The following is a 21,981-nucleotide window of genomic DNA, read 5'->3' as shown; positions in this document are numbered from 1 at the left end:
CTTCACGCAAGGGTTATCATTTTATTAGCTTTGCTTGCAACACCTCTAGTTGAAACTGAAACGACTTATACAAATGGAATTTTAAGCATGCTACCTTTTTAAACTCCCACTTTCATCTCATGTACAAAGTCAAAACTATGACAGCTAACTGTTCCTGAGAAGATTTTTTGAATAACCAGTATACTTGACTTTTATAATATACCCTGAAGATTCCTTATGTTTGCTATTTTCAATGCTAACTGGCAATCCATGCAAAATAATTTAACAAGATTAAACAATAATTTTATTCTATTTATTTTCATTTTGATGAAATGAGTCAATATTTCATGTTTTGTTTCAACAGAAATAAATTATTAAATGTATAATATAATCATCATTACAGATAATATCTCAAAGACATTAAAAACTATACATCACAATAGTACAAATATACATAGAAAAAAATGCCTTGATATTCTAATGATCTTTAAGTTGCACCAAAAACCAGTGCAAGACAATTGGCCTTATGTGCTAATAAAATAAGTGACTAAAGTTTTTTGACATATTTCTTAATTTTGTTTTTATGCCTTTATAATACTGTCAACAAACAACGAAGATAATTCTCTACAATGACCTAAACTGGAATGCCACTGTGTATAACTGTACAATACAGTCTTCATAATTAATTCGATGAAAAAAAACTCATCATAGTTACCAGGATTGAAATTTTGTATTCGCACCAGATGCGCGTTTCGTCTACAAAAGACTCATCAGTGACGCTCGAATCAAAAAAAGTTAAAAAGGCCAAATAAAGTACGAAGTTGAAGAGCATTGAAGACCAAAAATTCCTAAAAACAGATCCATTAAAATCTCTAGGGTCCAAAAATATCCTTACTTATAATTGTATAATTGCCCTTTCTTAAGTTCAGTGCATCAAATTCTATCAGCAGCAAAATCTGTCCTGTGTTCAGTAGAATTAGGTCAAATGAAAAGTATACCTTATGAAATTTTTGAAGTGGATTAGAAAAATTAAAAGCAGGAATAATTTTTTTCCTTTTCCACTATTTTTAAAAAAATTCTAATGTCCCACAGCTTTGACAATGAGGAAACAAATAAAGATTCAGATATTTTTATTTCCTTAATAGACATTTTTATATACCAATAGTTTTGATGAATTTTAATTTGATAAATTTTGGAAGGTTTACAACAAAAAAACACCCAGAAGATTATAACTCTCTTTGAAACAAAGTTGCTTATATGGCTCCCCTTGTATACTTAAAATGACCTATGTTCTTAAACACCTTAAACACATACAATTCTTTACAGTTTTACACTAACCATGCAAATAGCACTCTTTATTTTGTACTTAATACACAATTTTTGCACTGCAAAATTATTATCTATCTAATACTCAACAACCTTGAACATGCCTTTGGACCGTGCTTAGTATCAGTATACACAGTGGGGCCATTCAAGTTGAAATCCTTCCCTATTTGAGTACTTACTCTAGTCCACTCTACACAACTTCTACAAAACGACCAATCTTACAAATTCTTCAATCTTATTATTACAACAAATAAAGTACAACAAACTTTGGTTTCATTACAAAATAGCAAAATATACAATTAGTGTCGTCTTTATACAATATCATTTTGGAAATGTTAACGTAAAGGGAGATAAATCTCCCTGCAAATTGCAAAATATATAAATAGAACATTTTTATATTACATAAATACATTTGTACAAAATTAACAAGAAAAACTGACAAATGAATGAAAGTATGATAAAACTAACAAAAAATGATTTTATTATGTTACAACCATTGAACTTGTACCCTAAGTCTACCCCTGACTGTAAAAATGAGACTTCTGCATGGTAACTTACACAATGTTTTCTTCCGTTTTCAGTATAGAATTCAGAGAAGTATTCCTCAGTATTGACCCCTGACCTCTAATTGATAAAAATTCAGATATATGCAAAAAATAAAAAAGTTTTCAACAATGAGACAAACAAGCTTCACAGATACTTAAAAACAATTTGCAATATTTTAGATCATGACTACAATTTACTTTTCCTTCTCTGGTGCTGACAAAATAGACACGATAACCATCATATTTCATCAAAAACAAATGTGAAAGATTATCTTAAGACTTTTTAATGCAGTATAAAAATACAAAGGAACAATGAAATGCCTAAAAAGGACTATCTGGAGTTAGGAAAATAGTATCACTTATTGAATTGGTGGAATTATGGGTAAAAATACTGATCAGTTTACAAAATTCAACTTAGTGGGAAAATGTAACCAATAACGACTCTTTAAAAAGCCTATAATAAATTATAGATCTCATTATTTGATTGAAAATAGTTAATTTACAGGTAAAAAATTGATAGAAGATTTTATTTAAACAGGGAACAACTTCCTCACTCAAATGAGAAAAATGCACCCCAATACATTTATAGTTTCAATAATGTATTCCTTTAGATGTAATTAACTATTTTTAAATCTATGTTTACATTTTTTAAGTTTATAATTAATAGAAAACTTTAATTATTCATACCAATTTTACAAAAAGAAATGAATAAAAGACTTAAATTGCTCTTGGAAAAATAAAGGTTAATCTTAATAAAATTTATATGGAGTCCAACATTTGGCACAATATTTTTTAGAGAAAAACAAGAATAAACAACTAACCAATATTAAGTAGCAATTAAAAAAGTTTAATATCAATTATCTCCCTTCAGAAATACTTCAAATTGAAAGTAACGGTAGTTCCATTAAAACATACCACACCCAGCACAAAGGAAAGGAGCTACTTGTCCAGACGTGAGGAATCAAACTTTTTTCACTCTAAATATATTTGAAATTTCAAGGAATTCTGTGAGCTCCCTCCAGCATGTCTTCAAGTTATTACAGAGAAATACCAAAATTATCATACATTTCATTTCTTTAATACATTAAAAACAAATTTTCATATGTTGAATACAGAATAAAATATATTCCGTGTAAGGGAGAACCCCAAAAATGTATATATTAACTACAATTGCTATGGTTCAAAAAGCAATGGTAGTAAAATTGCATCATTAGGTCCATTTCTTATTTGCAGAGCTTCCACTAAGTGCCAGGCGTGTTTTAAAGGAAAATATCTTAATTTACAACCATAATATATTTTTAAATACTGTAACTCTTTGAAAAAAGAAAACAAAATATTGATATACTTTTTTTGGAATGGCATATCTGTGATACTCCTACAATCTGATTGGTTAAATTATCAAACAGAGTATGTCTGTTTCCCCATAGGTAAAAAGGACAAAATAATATACTGGAATCTCTATAATAACAAAAATGTTTTCTAAGCATTGATTGGTAATGTTTCACATCACTCATCCTTTCCCCTACTCTGGCATACAAGGCCCTAGAGTAAGAGGGCATACCATTATAATAATACTGACTAAGGGTATGAAAAATATACACAGATTAAGTCTCTGAAACCAAAGATCCCCAAATAATCATATGTAGAAACATATCACAGGAACTTATAAATACTTACAAAATAAGTTAAGAATTAAGAAATCTAACATTAAGTTTAACAAATTGATCATCTGCTTATAATATGCCACTTCATTTACAATACTTTGATGGTATTTTGATATTGATTTCCCCCTTTATAAAATAAGGAGATATTATTTTCATCACTGTTTCCCCACAACTGATATAAATTATTACAATATCTTGCCATAAAAAAAAATAACTCAATCCATTGAAAACCTTTTTCAAGATTGGCAGTATTCCCATATTTTTGTAACATGCCCATATGCTAATTTGATATAAATTTAGCTGATATTTTCACACAAATTTCTTTGTTTTCAAAGTTTTTTTAAACTAGAGTAATTATGACTTTTAAAGGGATCACCCTAAACTATGATATCTGACAGAAAAATATATATTTTATAAAAAAATATTTTGACTTTCATATTGAGTCATGGTTTATTAATTAATTTAGCACGCCTCCTGTACTCAGCACTTTTAAAATATTTCATTTTTAACAAATAAAAAAATACTATTAATATAATCATATCAACATAGAACATGATTTATATCTAATGTGGGTTTTCTAAGATTTTAAAAAGGAGCTGAAGTACTGAAAAGTCTCCTTTCCAAAAAGAACTATTAACATTGTTGATACAAGCTTGGAAAATAAAATCTTTAGTCTTTTTTATTATTCTCCAGTTTTGATATGACGTGAATAGAACTAAAAGTGTTAAGTAACAATGTGCATGATAAATGAAAATTTTCCTTAATTCTTTTAGGACATATCTAGTCCTTAAAAGATAACAAAAAATACTGGCATTTTAACAAATTCCCCATTGCATTGACCCTTCCTTCTTAGCACTATTTTCGTCTTCATAATATTAATGGAAGATCAGCATTCAAATTCTTTAAAGTCAGCTCCAAATATCATTTGGAAAAGTTCATTAACATTATAAAATGTACAATTTAATGAATTCAGCTACCACAACGAGGATGCTTGGAGCTTAATAGAAGCTTATTCCAAGAATATATACATTATTTCTTCATGACATGACTTGTTTACTGTGAGGTATATGAAACGGTATGAGATATGATGAACTATACAATAAATTAATCACATGTACATTTAATACACAAGTTTCACTGACTTTTTTTCAATAATTTAGTTCACGATAAGGGAAGGTACAAAAATTTACAAAAGATTACAGTATTATTCACAAAATGTATAAAAAATACAATAAATATGTCGATTTTGAGATCCTGATCCTTTCAGCGTTTTGATCAATCATGACAGATGGAGCATGAATTAAATGCATCACAGAAAAAATTGTCAAAATATCACAGATTCAGAGAAATGCATTTAATGCATGGTACATCTGCATCAGAACTACGATGTGTATTGGTAAACTTGACTGGCGATCATTCTTCACTGGGTCAAAGGTCAACCATGACAGAGCGTTGTAGTTCTCCAAAACATACCTGTAAATACAAAGATCAAATGCAAATTCTTGGCATTTTAGAGTATAAAGATTACCACATTATAAGTCAATATACTAAGATACCGTTATGAAAGCTCATTGTTGTAGGAGTGATACGGATACAGTGTTTACAATTACAGGGAAAATTCCTGTCTTAAAATTTGTCAGAGTAATGAATATAAATATAGGCAACTGTATTGTCAATATAGCAAGAGACATCAACTTTTTCTACTGTGACAAACTGAATTTTAATCATCAATAAAAGAAACAAAATCTTAATGTCTTGTGCATTCCTGATAAGTTTTTTATTTCTAGAAATATACCACATGCCTGGATAATTTTGTGGTATTGGCCTTAGAAGGGCAGAGAAATCTTCAGTTTTGATTTTCCATATCAGGTAAATCTCTCGGTAAAACGTCTACCGAGAATTTAGTGAAAATTTCTGATACACAGTAAGTGTTGTGCACTGAAATCTTCATGTTTTTATGTATAAATTATATTGTTTACATACGTTATACAACCAATCAGTCTCACAAACCATAACCTATGCAATCTTACTAGCCTGAGTACATCACAAGTAATACTTGAGTCTAAGGGATGAGAATTTCTATAAGATCTTACTAACCTGAGTACATCACAAGTAATACTTGAGTCTAAGGGATGAGAATTTCTTTGAGATCTTACTAACCTGAGTACATCAAAGTAATACTTGAGTCTAAGGGATGAGAATTTCTATAAGATCTTACTAACCTGAGTACATCACAAGTAATACTTGAGTCTAAGGGATGAGAATTTCTTTGAGATGATGGCATGAATTCCTCCTGATTTGATTGAATGTGTAATGCAGCCTGCAAAATAAAATTTAACATGCTATTTTTAACCAGAAAAGTTGAAACCATACATTAATACATGTTAACACGTGGAAATATCCCAAAAATGGTTATGCTTACTACATGTATGTATTTCATTATGTAGTGTGTACCATTTATTGCACATCATATATTCAAATACCACCTTTCTGATCTGGAGCTCCCACCCCATCTAGTGTGAGAAGTCTTTGGTTCTTTCCATGACTGGTTTTAACCAAAGACTTGAAAATTGGTATTTGAAGTTTCTCCACCTAAGCATCAACTGATGAAGCATTGATAAGTTAGCTGAGAGTCAGAATAATGTGTTATATTAGGGCGACATGTCTTCCTGCAGACTGTAGCCTTGTGAACTGGCATGTTTCCAATTTGGCTCATTGTGTCGGTATACTATAAAGTAGGGTTCATATTAATAGCATCTTAACATGTTGTTGTTCTCTTGTCCTGATATTCATTTAATATTTGTCACTGGATGTTTGACACCAATACATTTATCCAATATTCAATATAAACCTACGACCACCACTTTTAATTTAAATTAAAGTGTATAACAACTTACTTTGAATGTATATGGTTTGTGATGCTCGCTTTCTGGACAGGCTGACCAGAACCATTTTGGCAGAGGCCCAGAATCTGCTGTGGATACAATATATCCCATTGCAAGAGGCTGCTGTAATAAATTTGGCTGTTCATCTTGAGGATCTAAATCCTGTGAATTCTAAAACAAAAGAAACAATGTTAACTATAGAAGAAGCTATAAAGATTTAATAATTTATACATTTTCTGATATAAAACATTTAAGCATAAACAAATCCTTCACTCCAGAAATAACAGTATTCATAGAACACCAATATTACTTAAAGTATGGAAAGATAATCACAGGCATGCTGTTTAAAACAAAACTGCCAAAACTAATACCATGTTATGATGTGCCTATTTTTATCTTTTTGAATGCATAAAATATGTCTGATTTACTTGATTTACAGTAAAATCAGTAAACGCTAGATATGTAATGCACTGTTTTCATAACTTGTGTGTGTTGTCATACCATTAACAAGGAATATTGTATTGCATAAATACCAACACAGTTGAAATACCATTACACATAAGGATATCTAAAAAAATAAAATAATTCCTCATCTGGCAACACCAAATTTAACTTTTCTTCATACATGCTAAGCCATAAGTTTGTATGACCAACAGGCAAAAATTTCTAATTTTCAAAATATATTTTTTTAAAAGATGTGTTATTCAAATGTGACACGATTCTTATCTTTAAAGTATCAACAAAGGCACACAATTCCAACATTGCAGCATGTTTAAGCAGGCTATTAATTTGTTTTGACCTTTACAACACTTGTGAATGATACTAAAAGCACAAATTTCATTTGTGATGGCCTGATAATTCATTTAACTGACGGTCCCTGATGTCAGACCAATAAAATTTCAAACAATTTCAAGCAGAATATATGAATTTCAATTCTCAAAAATGTACTATAAACTTACTGAGGTAGAACCATTCATGGCTGACAATGAATTTCTGCCATTATCTGTTGGTGATCCTGGATTAGAGTTATTTCCTCCTGGAAGCACAGTATTTGGAGAATTTGTAATTTCTTCAAAAACATTAAAGAGAAATCCATCATTTATATCATTGTCCATTTTGAAGTCCTCATGTAAACCTGACAGAATATTGTCATCATCCATGACATCTTCAATATTCCCTAGGCCTAAAGATACTCCAGTATCTGGCATAACACTCTGAGAATTTGCCTGCAAAATAAATTATGATCAACTAGGTATCATTTTTTTGGGGTTATGGAACAGAATATTGAATACAATATATGGTCCGAGTACACAGTTATTTCGTAGTGCATTTCTTTTAGACAATAAATGAAAATTAAAAAAATCCCACCTGCGCTTTCTCAATAATATTTTTACAGTGTGTTGTACTACTTTTGGGACAAATTATATCAAAATTATAGAAAACTTCATCGGCTCTAACTCAAAATATGGACAATTTCATGTTAAGGGGGTCTTCAAATCTTTTGACAGCTTCCGAAGTGCTAATTTTTAACATTTTTCAGCTGGACCAAATCACTACTTTACTTTAAAATTCATGACCCAAATTTTTTTACAGTGTCATTTCACCCCCCTACTTACTATTTGAGTCATAAAACATGGAGAAATAAATTTGGAAGGGGTATAAAAAAAATCGACAAGTAACACACTGTCCACACTAGGGACTATATTCGTGGACAACGAAAATCAAAGGACGATAACTGTGTACCCGGACCTAATAGGGTAGAAAAAGTTGACCAATCTTAATGAAACTTGGTATGATCAAAGCTTAATAAATTATAAGACTGCTTACAAAGTTTCATGGCAATAGGATATATATTATAGACAATATGACTAATTCTATATTCAACTTTGCGTGTTAAATTTAGACGTTAAAATTGAAAATTTTCAACTACCAACATTTGGGGCTTAAAAAATTAAAATATTGCAAAAGAATACTTTTGAAATGCCTTAATATATTATGTATTATGTATTAAAAGCAATAGAGTACTCATTTGATTTATCAGACTTATCATAATTATTAAAAAGTCAAATTTATATGAGCCTGTGGCTAAAAATGGAGGTTTTCCAATGAAGGGGGCCTTACATGAAGATGTAATATTTTCCAGCAATTTTAAATTTGTAAAGCTTTTTGGTTATAATTAATCCTTACATATGTATTTAATGTACTTTAAATGGAAAGAAAACTTACAAATAACATATCACATTAGTTTAAAAGGGTCTTAGGCCAAGTAAGACTGAAAATAATTTAGGGCCAATTTAGGCCGTATCACATATTTACATTTAAAAATGCATATTGAAGCTATAGGAAATAAAATTTTGTGTCTTTTCTATCATTTCTATGCTCAGGTGACATGATACAATAAATCTGAGCACAAAAAGACTCTTGCATTCAACTTTTTTTGCAGACAGTATGGTCTGATACAAAGATTTTTCACTTTTTAGTGAAAAACATGCATGCAATTTTAGTCTCAACAGGCTTATATTTGAACCACTTGCTATCCTACAGAAGAAAAGAAAGATATTATGTGACATAAAACAGGTACAAAAGACATTGTTAAGTGCTTTTTATACAAATTTAGTGAGGTCTTTATAATGGACTTCAACTTTTATGTTCCAAGCTCCTCACATTTAACTTGATCCAAACAGGGCGTTAGACGAGGATCATATATACAACACATTTTGCACAAATTGTCCAAGATAATCTTCTTTTCTGTAGATTCAGAGTTCACAAATGAGTAATACAACTGGATTGAAGCATAGAAACACAAATATTGACACATAAAAACCTGTCAGATAGAAAGTCAGAATGCCACTTATGCATCAAAATTGAAAAAGCTATGAAATGCTTATTTTGACCATAAAATGCCAAAATTGGTAATTTTTGCAGAAATTCTATCAAATAAAAGTTTAAATCCTTTAGTTTTATGCTATTTGATAAATTGACACCATTAAATCATTCAGGGAAGTTGCCAAAATACAGATTCTATATTTCCTGATTTCACCTCTTAGGTCCGAGTACACAGTTATTTCGTAGTGCATTTCTTTTAGACAATAAATGAAAATTAAAAAAATCCCACCTGCGCTTTCTCAATAATATTTTTACAGTGTGTTGTACTACTTTTGGGACAAATTATATCAAAATTATAGAAAACTTCATCGGCTCTAACTCAAAATATGGACAATTTCATGTTAAGGGGGTCTTCAAATCTTTTGACAGCTTCCGAAGTGCTAATTTTTAACATTTTTCAGCTGGACCAAATCACTACTTTACTTTAAAATTCATGACCCAAATTTTTTTACAGTGTCATTTCACCCCCCTACTTACTATTTGAGTCATAAAACATGGAGAAATAAATTTGGAAGGGGTATAAAAAAAATCGACAAGTAACACACTGTCCACACTAGGGACTATATTCGTGGACAACGAAAATCAAAGGACGATAACTGTGTACCCGGACCATATACATATACACTGGAAATTTAATTTCATTTTCCATCTGTTCCTGTTAGTGTAAAAAGACTAACAAGTTACATCTTACAAAGATTTTTTTTTTTAAACAAAAAGACAAACAGCAGCTGTTCTTTGCAATATGAATGTTAAAGATGCCAATTATCTAAGAAAATCTTGGCAACAAAGGAATGTAGCTACTGCTTTTCTTATTTAATGAAATTATAGTATATCTGAATTGCGTACCCAACCTCAAAAATTCCCCCATAATACTCTCAACTGACTTACCTGCGCATTTGCAGAAATTGGAAAGACTAGAATATGTGTACAGGAAGCATCTTGTGGAGTTTGTAGCGGACAATTACTACTCATCTTCTCCTCTGCCTTAACAGCATCGGCTAAAACTTGGAATGATGAATGAGATTCCAGAGATATCAAACACACACTAAGAATTCCTGGAATTTCTGAACTGTTTGTCAAATGGGAACACACGTTGGGACACAGATCTTTGATACGTCTCATGGATTTTACAATGTTCTTTTTACTCAACAATCCTGACCAACCTGTAAACATTTCAAATACAATGTCATAATCTGCTTACAAGAAAATAATTTTTGTTAACATTATACAGTAAACTATATGTGCTGTATGAAAAGCACAACCATTGCTATGTAGTCAAACACTTCACAAATTCATGATGTAATCTGAAAGCTGCTCTCACAAACAAATAGAAACATGGGTATAAGAAGTCAATATATAAAATACCACACTATCAATATATATATAAATAAATGGAGAATGTGTCTATGGACACATATGATGCCCTCACTGGCTTATAACATTATAAAGGGACATAACTGAAGAACAGTAAAAGTGACGCTACCCAAATTCGAACTTGATCTGTGTTTTGTGGTAATAAGCATTGTGTATAAGTTTCATAGCATTTGGTTGAGGCAAACTAAAGCTAGAGAACAGAAAACCAATTTCGGAACCTATGTACGGACAGACAAGGGTCATACGTTATGCCCCCTCCTGTGACGGCAGAGGCATAATAAAAAACATTGTTACAAAAATGTAATGGCCACTTCCAGTTGCATTGTGTAAAGATAAGGAAATAACTGACTAGGTATTAGACCTGTTCTGGAATCTTTAATTTTAATTTTTTTTAAAGTGACTACAGTACAAAATTACCCCTTGAAATAAAGTTCAAGTACATACAATTACTTACCTTTTAATTCACCATGGCCCATTCTACCAAATCTCCCAATCACTAGCCTGCTAGGAATGGTTGTCATGGTAACTACACCCAAAATAAAATCCCACAACTTTCTCAAACCAATTTTTCTCGCTGAAGCTTTTTTCCTTCGATTTCTAAAAGAAAAAAATATGAAGAATATAAATTTCTAAAAAAAAATACAGCATGGAATAACAAAAGAGAAACATATATTGATTTGATCTCAGTGACTTTTTTTTAACAACAATTTCCAAATAATTAACAATATTGATTATTTTTTAGTCTCAATTCCTGAATCCTCTTTAATCAATCATGATGATTATGATTAAACAATGGTAAAACTTAATGCCCCCTCCAATACGGCGGGGGCATAAAAACAATAATAACTGAAAATAACACTTTACCAAATTAGCTTGCTTATACTGCAAGTCTTGAAGGTTGCATTTTCTTTTCTTTTTTTATATACATCTAAACTGCAATTTCAAATAACCTGTAAACCTGCTTTCAAAATTAGAAGTAATGTTTTCCTTAACTAATTTAAAATTTAATGTTATAATGAATACCTGTTTGGAATTTCTATGTTGATGGTGGCCGTCTCCATCAGTTCACCCTGCTCGTCTGTACAGGCAGCTAATAACCACCGCTGGTCCTCTGACAGACAGTAAGAAAAGTACAGGACATTACTCCTCTCCAACTTCTCCCCATGACACTCTGCCAGCAGAGCTTGTTTGTCTTTGGTGGGAGCTATCACAAACGGAGGACTGTACAGTTTCATTTTCTTATCCTAATCAAAGAAATGTAGATTATTTATAACTTGTATGTTTCACAGTTTAAGGCCTCTGAACTCAGATTAAACATCTTATTTGATGAACCTCAAAGGGGTTATATACATTTGAAAAGTCATGGTATAATCTGTAGGACCTAGTCCATCTGTGAACTGAGGACTTACTCAGATTTAACTTAAACAGATTTATTTACATATGCTAGCTATATAGATATCCAAAGAGGACACATAATTATTTCTGTAAGACACGTTACAAGAGATTCATGGTACTTAGATCAGAGATTTTAATCTATTCTACTGTAGAAAATTTTAGCAAAATAATGTTTCCCATAAAAAAAGACATAACACTGCATATCTGATCATAATCAAAATCTTGATGACTAAAATCACTACTTCCTATTCACAGACTTACACTGATGGAAGGAAGAGAACCAACTATTCTTATGAGAATTTGTATTCTTTATGATGTTGAAAACATTAACACACCGGCCTTATATCAAAGACTAAGCTTTTTTTCCTTCTGTGGTTAGAATCCTCTCAAACAGAATCCTCAAACAGACAAACAGATTAATGGACAGATGCATATACAGGAAATTACTATCATAGAAGGAGAAAACAAACACAACAACATAAATCTTTACTTACTTCCTTCTTTTTGAGGAAGAGATCGGCAGCTGATGCTGGCCCAAACCCTGTCAATGACCGACCCAGTACATTGTGCGATGAAATCCATCGACAGGCTGTGAACACAGAAAACGATATTGCCTTTAACTGTTGCATGTTACTGCCCCGCTCTGTACTCTCTAACACAGTATGTAACGGAATGATCTGAAAATGAATTCAAATATAATTACATTGCAAGTTCAAATATGTAAATATTAAAAAGTTTATTCATTATTATTTGTGGGGTAATTATCAATTTGGTGAACCACATATTAAATTAAATACAATTTTCCCTTGATCCATTAAAAATTGGTTTCAATGAATATAAATTAAACTGCAGTATTATGAAAATTTGATAAAATTTTTTCTCTAATTCTTCGTCAATTTATCCTTTTCTGCACCCATTGTATAAAAAAAATTTAATCAACGTGTGGTTCGTTTGATCTCAGTTCTTCATTGGTTAAAATCCGATTATGACGTCGAATTTTCTTGCTTTCCTCTTAATCTCCTATTGACACAGCATGAAAAAAGGCGACCATGCCTGATGACGTCACATAGAAAGAACACATCTTTTTGCAGATCATTCGAAAAGAAGGAATAAATTTGCCTGCGTATTGTTTGAAAATCATTAGAGAAACAGATTCCACCACCAAATCTCGTGTAATACGATATTTATCCACTCTCGACAGTTAAATTTTAAATATTTAAAATGCTCTGCAAGCCTCGCGTTTTAAATTTGAAAATTTAACTGTCGAGTGGATAAATATCGTATCACATTCGATGCAGTGGTAGAATCTATATGTATCAAACTCACTCAGGTGGACAATTTGATATTGTGACGTATAAAAGGTTCAGTTAATTTACATACTAAGGTCACATAAAGATTAAATAATAGACTTGTGTTCCTATTCCAAATTAGGGCTGTTCCATTAAAACATACATGGTACCCAGGGAAGGCTCTTAAAAAATGGGGTAACCATCTATAGAGGCAAACTAAAATGTCACTTAAATTTCCACTTTGCAAAAACAAAGATGACACTCACCCATAGTTGAGATTTGGAAGTGCCTTCCCTGGGTCCCATGTATGTTTTTATGGAATAGCCCTTATATAATATCTTTCTTTAGTTTGATAGAAAATTACTGAGATTTTTTTTTTGTTTTCTTGAAGATTTTTTCCTATTTTCAGACATTTAAGTAATAGTAACTATTATTATTGTCAAATTTTTCATCAAAAGGATATGGAAGCACATGAAACAAAATTTCCATTCTGAACTGAAAGTCTTACCTGTAAATTAATATTTTGCTGTAAATTATCTGGAAGAGATTTGACAAGTTGTAGATAACACTTGAGTAGCCCTATTTTGATGATTCTATCCATATCTGATTCCCCTTCACAGTTCTGACCGTAGCTGAAAGGATCCACGATATACACAACCAATGCTGGACTCTCCGTGGGTTTTTCACGATCATTTTCATGTAGACTTTGATCTCTCAAGTTGTTAGATTCAGAAGTTTGAGTGTTTTCTACAAAATAATAAATACTTTATTTAAAATACTTTACATTCAATATGTATTGAATAATAATTAGAGCCCAACCTCCAAACCAATGACCATGACATTTTACCTTAATTATCTGTGAATCAAGCACACCCAATAGTCAATCAGTGAACAAATTTATGAAAGACTGAAATAAAGAGTTGGCCTCTATGTCAAAGTCTTACAAAGACAGAGATAAACTTTGGTGTTACTTTTCATTCCCCAACTTGAAATACAATAAACTTTTATGACTTCTTAATCTTATCTTTTTATCAATGCAACAAATTCAAAAACTATGGTGATATATACTATAGAATAATGATCACATATGTACATATGATCGTTATCAGTTCAAACAAAATAAATTTCAGCTTCTCAAGCCAATGTAAAAAATAATGTATGAGGCAGTTCAATTTTCTACCAAAAATTATACCACTAATATTATAATAAATATAAGATAATATAAGAAATTTCTTATTCTAGAACTTCGCCGATTTCCTTGAAATAAAAATATTAAAGGAGCAAGCGCCAAAAAGAGTAAAAGACATATCTGACAAGATTTTAGCCTACCTTTATTGTCTTCATTAACAGTAGTAGGTGGAGGTACAGTGAAAACATGTTCAGTGTTGGTTGGAGGAATAGGCTCACATGGTTTATACCCTGCCCTGTAGTTTGTATTTGGTTCAAATACCGACTGGTCCAAGGTCTGCTGGCCAAGTAATGGAGCTGGAAAAAAGAGAAAAAACAGTTATTTAGTAGGCCTTATTGTAATCAATACATACATGAACACAAGTGATTACTACAATGTCAAAACAGTTCAAGGATGCACAATGCAAGTACACAAGTACCAATTCAAGACTATGACAGTTAATTTCCATGTTAATTTTACTAGCCAATATATATGTACAAAGATTTCTTGGAAGATTTGTAAGCTTAGTACAGTACACACAAGTTATTGGTCACCATTCACAGTGAATGCTGGTGATTGTGGTTCATTCACTCTGAAACACCACTTCATATATATATATTAACAAGCTATAACATATAAGTGTTCTTTATCAATGTGTTGTCACCAGCACTTGTGTACCTTGCTTCACTCATCTTAATAAAATCACTTTTTGTGTACTGGGTATCTGTTAATCACAATTGTTTATGGCTTTTTAAAGACAATAAGATTGGATCAGTAATTTTTGTTCCCTATCAAGAGTTTATTCAGCTGTATGTCTTCACTACATTTTTAACATTATTTTATATAAGAACTACTAATATTTCACATTAAATATCAACTATCCTAATGTCTGTTAAATGCCTTGTTTTCTTATCCCATCAGTATGTGGTATGTCTATACTTACCTAACCAGGAACTACACACTTGTGCATACAGCCTCAATTTATTGGTAATGGGAGATTCACCTACAAATATATATACAGTGAACAATTACAAAAGAATTAGGCAGATTTATTTTAAAGCTGTCTAGTTGGCTGAATTTCAAACTAATGGCAGAAAAGATATTAATATCATATTTATAGATTTAGTTTGACTACATCTACATGTATATGATGATTTTATATGTAGACCAAACTGTTATATCATTATTTTTTCCAGCAACCCTACATACACAGTTCATTTATGTAAAAAGCAAATATGAAAAATGCCTACGAGCGTCAATATGAACAGTATTTTCATCAGAAACATTCAGTTATAATCATAGCTTTTTAGAATTAAATTGTTTATTCAGACTAAACTAAAATGTTGCCTTTTTTCTCTTTGAGACAAACTGACTACTTTATCAGAAAATGAATATGTTAATCAACTCATATAAAATTATGGCAAAGGGAACTTTTCTCTTCTACATACCTATATGTTTGAAGAATTCTTCCTCGACCTCGTCACCAGTTTTAGAAGCTGCCTGCTTTTTACCGATCCTCATGATTCCATCACGAAGCTTTTTGGCAAATGGAGCATGACGTCCTAACCGACATAGTTCATACACATTACTGAGTTCTTGAAAGAATATTTTGACATAGTCTATCACATAGTTATTGTCTGGAGCTAAAACAACATAGGCAATGTCTCTTTGTTTGCCATATGGTTCCATGAACTGTTTTTCCTGCAATTAAACAACAGATATTAAATTTTATCCTCAGTTAATACTGAAAATTGATTATGAAGCTGAATGAATTTTGTTTCCTTGTAATATTTTTCATGTATATTAATATATCAAGCCAAACTCACTATCTATCTTTATGCAGACTTTGACAACTCCAGTAGAATTTTATACAGATAATGATGTCAAAATTGAGTCTGAGGTAACCGTTTTTCATCTTAGTTTTGAAAAATCCTGGGAACTTCTCATTTTAACAAAGTTCCTTCTACCCTATCATGTATACATCATAAACAGTTTGCTTCTTCGAATATGTAGAGCAGCACAAAGGTGACATAAAATACTACGTTTGCCGAAATTACACAACCTTCATCATTTGTGTAGAAAGATATATCTTAAAGAAAATTTTAGATGCAGGCTTTATTCAAATACTAAAATCTTCGATAATAAAATATTGACTAAAACAATCTACTTACCCAGAATCTAAGCGAGTATGGCGACACTGACAGCCAGTCTTTGTCGTGACCCACTAACAATGCAGGTATAGGTTGTGGAGAAGAATTCTCTTCGGAACCTTCAAATATAAAATCCCACACAATCTAATTACATGTATAATATTGCAATACTTGCAATTGTAAAGGAACCATATTTTTTCACACTGCTATTTCCTTTTAAAGTAAATTTAAATTCTTCTATGTATTTTCTTTTGATAATATACATGTACACGATGCGAAATTGCTAATATCCAAAATTTTTGCATTATAAAGTAAGTCAAAGTAAAATATTCTGAACGTTTCATTCCAATTTGGTTTGATTTCTGTTTTTTTAATCATCTTTGAAAGGCAATTTCATGTTCATGGTACACATGTACACCAGAAAGAATATCTCTCTCTCTCTCTCACTTTTTTTCTTGTAGTTCAAAATATAAGGCAATTTAAAATGGAATACATATAAATAAACAACTCTTGATTATTTCAAATAATTCCATAAGACTTTTTTATAATCCAAATGGCAAATATTATGTGTACCATAAATTCATAAATTAATTCGATGTTTTGCTTAATGTCAGAAATGAAACTAGATAAACATTTCAAAAATTACAACAGGATTTAAAAACCTTTGTTATTGATATACTTTTACAACTTGTACACATTATTGCCTATTCACAATGATAAATGCATGCATTAAATTCTAAACACAGAGTAAATGTAAAGACATAATTCAACAACTTCCAAGTTCCAGTAACAATATCAAAAATAAATTCTCAATGAAAAGTTTGTTCTGACACTAGCTTGTTAGAGTGTCAAACCTTCAACTTTTTGGTACTGTATATTCTGTTGCACTATAACATTGGCAAAATCATACATAAACACAGGCTAACCTTACATTGTACAACACAGTTTTACTAAAATACCTACCCCGACCAGCCAGCTGGTGAAATTCCTTCCATGTGAGAGGACCCGTTAATTTGAAAGTCTGTTCCCATAACCTTGTCACACGTTTGTTCTGTATTGCATCTTGCAAAATAGGTTGTAGTGACTTCAACAGATGTTGGGAGTCTTGAGAATTGAGAGGTATTTTAGTAGCACCTGAAAAGGTAAGATCTTTGTTAAAGAATGATGTAGCAATCAATAAATATCAAACAAGTAATCTTTAAAATGGGAAGATATTTCAGTTACTCTTTTCTGTACAGCAAAAGTCGAATGGTTTACACTGTTATATCTGACAACAGTATCAATGTTTTTGGTTGTAAAACGGATCAAATATGCGTTAATCTAATTTCCAATTTTTTTAAATGTACATGCATGTAATTGAGAATTTTTTTCATATTTGTGCATCAAATGGACTATATCATCATCATAAACACGTTATTTAAACTGAATCAACTTGTGTGCGTGTGTATTGCATGTCATATATCATATTCTGTAAATTATTTTTTGTTTAATCTTACACAAATCAAATAACTTTTATATACATATAAGCACCCTCATAAGTATTATGAAAAAGCTATATCCTGTTTTACAATTGGGTGTTTAGACAGAAACATCAATTGAATGTTACACCACAACATTAAACTACTTAACAAGCAATTTCCTATTGACTAATCACATCTCAAGTGTAACACGAGAATTCATTGGACTTTCCTTAACTTAAAACTTTAAAATAATGTATAAGTTTCTGCTATGCAAACACTTGGTGTCTTATTTGTTAGATAAAAAAGTGAATAATTATTTTGATTTTAGATTTACTTCTGTAGGTACATTTCTTAAACTGCTTTTAAAATGTAATTCCCACATGTAGTAAACATTTTATATTTCATTTTTCCTTTATTTCTCTTAGCATGAATAATATATATCTAATTACCAGAGAGAATTATTTGATCTTATTTTAGCAATTCTTTTTATTGAGTAAATGCTGTTCTTAACTGACAGCAACAATTTTTTTCTTTACATGTTTTAACAAATACAAATGTGCAGATGATACCCTTTTCAAAAACTAGCTATAGTCATGCTTACCATTATACCACTATTCTGTCAGTAACCTGACAAGGAAGACACATTTTTGGCAGGCAACCTTCAGATATAAATATTTACCTTGTAAAAATTGCCATTTATGGAGACAAGTAGTTTTCATCACATCATCGTTCAGTTTAGTTGGTAAACAGTGTTCCATAGCCTGCCGACCTTGGTCTAAAGCTGTATAGGAAACATCGTTTCCATCTGCAAATATAATGGATAACATTCTAAAGAACTGATATTCCAGTATATTTCAATTTCTAATATGATCAAATAATAGAATTTTTATACTGCATGTCAAAATGCGGGATTCTGATTAGTTAATACGAGGGAGATAATTTACTCTACCCCATGGCAAAAACTCTATTACCCTTCACAGAGAATCTTGATCATTTGTGTGCTTTACTAAATAGGGATGGTTGTTATGTACAAGAGGTCATTGTTTATTACTTTGAATTGGAAATTTAACAGACAGTATTAACAGATCATTCAGTATAATAAAGTAAATAATACATAGCTGAGAGGGTGATAGAGCAGATTGTTACCCTTCAAAAAGACATTGTCAACCTTGGCTTTGCTGCGGTTGACAATGTTTTCTCGGGGTAACAATCTGCTCGATCACCCTCTCATCTATGTGTTATTTATATAATATTCAACGAGTAATCATGGTAAAATTCTCAAGTACTGATATCTCTTGGTAAACAGTTTCTACCATATATAATCAAATTAAATGCACCATTCTGTTTTTATCTATTACCAATAGTGTCAGGATTAACCATACATTTCTATCTTGGTTCAGGTCACTTGTTATTGACCAGTAATTAGTGTTTAAATGCAGGGTTTAAGCTAGGATTTTGAGGGCTTTAGTCACTTTTGCGCGAGATGAAAATCAACATTATTTTGGGTTACAGCAAGGGACCAAGGATGTATGCATATTACTAGCTATACATGTACGATCTTTGTCAGACTTTGAAGGACTAAGGCATCAATTGCATGATTTGACTCATGTGTCACTAAAAGATGAAGATTAGGATATAAGATCTGAAAATCTAGTTCAAAATTTTACTTCAATTAGTTTCAGGGGACATTCCTGATCAACAAAAGTTGGGTTCCTTTTTTTAAAACCAGGAATCACAGTATAAATGAACTTGTTGAACTTTGTAAGACTATTACACTGCATAATCATTATCCTTATAATACGTTTAAATCGATATTTTGAATTAATTTCTATAAAGTTGGAACCAAGGATTTGTACAAATTCAAATGGAACGATTCTAATAACGTTAACTGTAAATTGTAAATTAATCGAGAATTTATCATGTTTACTTTCGATTTTCAAATGAAATGTAAACAGGAAGTGACAAGTAGATAATAGATTCAGAATGAATCCGGATTCATTTACGGATTGGTTCGTGTTTAAAAGACAGGAAATTATCATTTTTTTATTTCAATTTGCTTAGTAAGAACTATATTTGCCTCTCTTATTTATTTTGGCACTAAATTTATTTAGTATTTTACGTTTTAGTGTCTACAGGAAAACTTTCACTCATGCGCAGTATATCGTAAAGGAAGCACCTGTTTGACTCGTTGATGATGATGGAAGTTTTTAACGTGAAAACATTTCTGAACGTTTTGAATAAAGTTCTATCTTTTTAATCGAAATTGAACGTTTTATATCAAAGATGACGAAAATACAATCATTTGACGAAACTACGACAAACGAATTGCAAATTATGATCGTTTTAGAAATATTGAAATTAAAAAGCGAACTGTCCGGGGGAAAACAATTTTGTACAAATGACGAAACTACGACAAACGAACTGCAAATTGTGGTCGTTGGCCTTGAGAAATATTGAAATTAAAATGCAGTCTGACTGATTTTACTGGGGAAAATAATTAACCGGATTAGTGACCCATCCGATGGCGATAAACGGATTAGCTGTAATCACAACTTATAACACCTGTTGTAAATGTTAATTAGCTGAGGGTCATAAACTTGTCAGAAACATGTAGACAGGTAGAATTATAGTATTTTCATGTGAAAATATTATTACACTTTCCAAATTTAAGTGACGAAATTGATTTGAAATACTTTCGTCATTTTGAAAACAGTTTTGTAAATTACGAAAGTGACGAGCGCTAGCAAAATCACTGTTTAAATGTTGTTATTTTCTTTTCATTTACATGAATCTTACTCTTTAAATAACTAAGCCAAATGATATTTGTGGTATTTTTTTATAAACATATGTTGATCAAGTTGACCCCAATGATTTCATTGGTTAGACTGTTTCCACCTCATTGACTTTCACCCACACTATATCTTTTGTTTATAATAATACACAAGATCAACATTGACCAGCAAGGCTTTCAAGTGTGTCTAAATAAAGATAACTGGCGGACCACAGTGGTCCAAAACCACCAAGTTTAAACAGTATAACATTTTTGCTTAAAATTGCTTGTGTTATTAATACCATGTTAGGGCTGTTCCATTAAAACATACATTGTACCCAGGGAAGGCACTTTAAAAATGGGGTAACCACCTATAGAGGCAAATTAAAATTTCACTTACATTTCCAGTATGCAAAAACATATATATGACACCCACCCATCGCTGAGATTTGGAAGTGCCTTCCCTGGGTTCCATGTATGTTTTTATGAAACAGCCTTTATCAGCAAACCAAACTATTCTTGAATTCTTTATACTGCTAATCATGGCTAATGGATACAATTTTTACTGGGCAAGTTTAATTCTGACTTTTTCCTGTTTTCAGTTCTACTTGATATGATTTGCGGGATTTACTGTATTTACATATATACACAGACAGGGTGATTTAGTTTAAAATCACTCTTGATGGTGATTTGTCACAGTGAGTAAAAGTGATTAGGGGTTGATTCTCTGAAATATCCAAGTCTTGTCACATTTCAATAATCAAATGCAATCACTATATTTCACATTGGTTGAACTGTGGTTCACACTTTAACTGCAACCCAGGCTGGTGCAACCGTGACTTTAGTTTATAGAATCACATTAAAGGTACTTTTATGTATTACCACTAATCTTTTACAACTGACAATAGTACCAGATAAACTAACTATTGAATAAGACTAATATTACCACCAAAATTTAAACGCAAGTTTTAAATATTGGGATGTTCTTAATCATCCTGTCAATTATTCATATTCATAATAAAGCATATCTCAATAATTTCTGAACTTACAGAATTTGCCAAGAGTGTGATTACATATACTGTCACTACAG

General features: G+C 31.2%; 1 protein-coding gene across 1 annotated transcript in view; it reads right to left on the bottom strand.

Moving 5' to 3' along the window:
- Positions 1-270: 270 nt before the first annotated feature.
- Positions 271-21,981, bottom strand: part of LOC127712070 (mediator of RNA polymerase II transcription subunit 13-like) — a 36,745-nt gene continuing 15,034 nt past the window's right edge. The window contains exons 17-31 of the mRNA XM_052218264.1: positions 18,801-18,926; positions 17,625-17,795; positions 16,683-16,780; positions 15,960-16,212; positions 15,455-15,514; positions 14,673-14,828; positions 13,852-14,090; positions 12,549-12,731; positions 11,683-11,903; positions 11,114-11,256; positions 10,174-10,448; positions 7,359-7,625; positions 6,412-6,570; positions 5,737-5,834; positions 271-4,987 (exon numbers count right to left, since the gene is read on the bottom strand). Coding sequence (XP_052074224.1) covers positions 4,855-4,987; positions 5,737-5,834; positions 6,412-6,570; positions 7,359-7,625; positions 10,174-10,448; positions 11,114-11,256; positions 11,683-11,903; positions 12,549-12,731; positions 13,852-14,090; positions 14,673-14,828; positions 15,455-15,514; positions 15,960-16,212; positions 16,683-16,780; positions 17,625-17,795; positions 18,801-18,926 — 2,582 coding nt within the window. The 3' untranslated portion in view covers positions 271-4,854. The remainder of the gene's footprint in view (positions 4,988-5,736; positions 5,835-6,411; positions 6,571-7,358; positions 7,626-10,173; positions 10,449-11,113; positions 11,257-11,682; positions 11,904-12,548; positions 12,732-13,851; positions 14,091-14,672; positions 14,829-15,454; positions 15,515-15,959; positions 16,213-16,682; positions 16,781-17,624; positions 17,796-18,800; positions 18,927-21,981) is intronic.

This window comes from Mytilus californianus, unplaced genomic scaffold (genome assembly GCF_021869535.1).
Source record: "Mytilus californianus isolate M0D057914Y unplaced genomic scaffold, xbMytCali1.0.p SCAF_8, whole genome shotgun sequence".
In the NCBI taxonomy this organism is placed as follows: Eukaryota; Metazoa; Mollusca; class Bivalvia; order Mytilida; family Mytilidae; genus Mytilus; species Mytilus californianus.
Note: the sequence above shows the minus strand (reverse complement) of the source record. Positions and strands in the feature narration are given on the sequence as shown.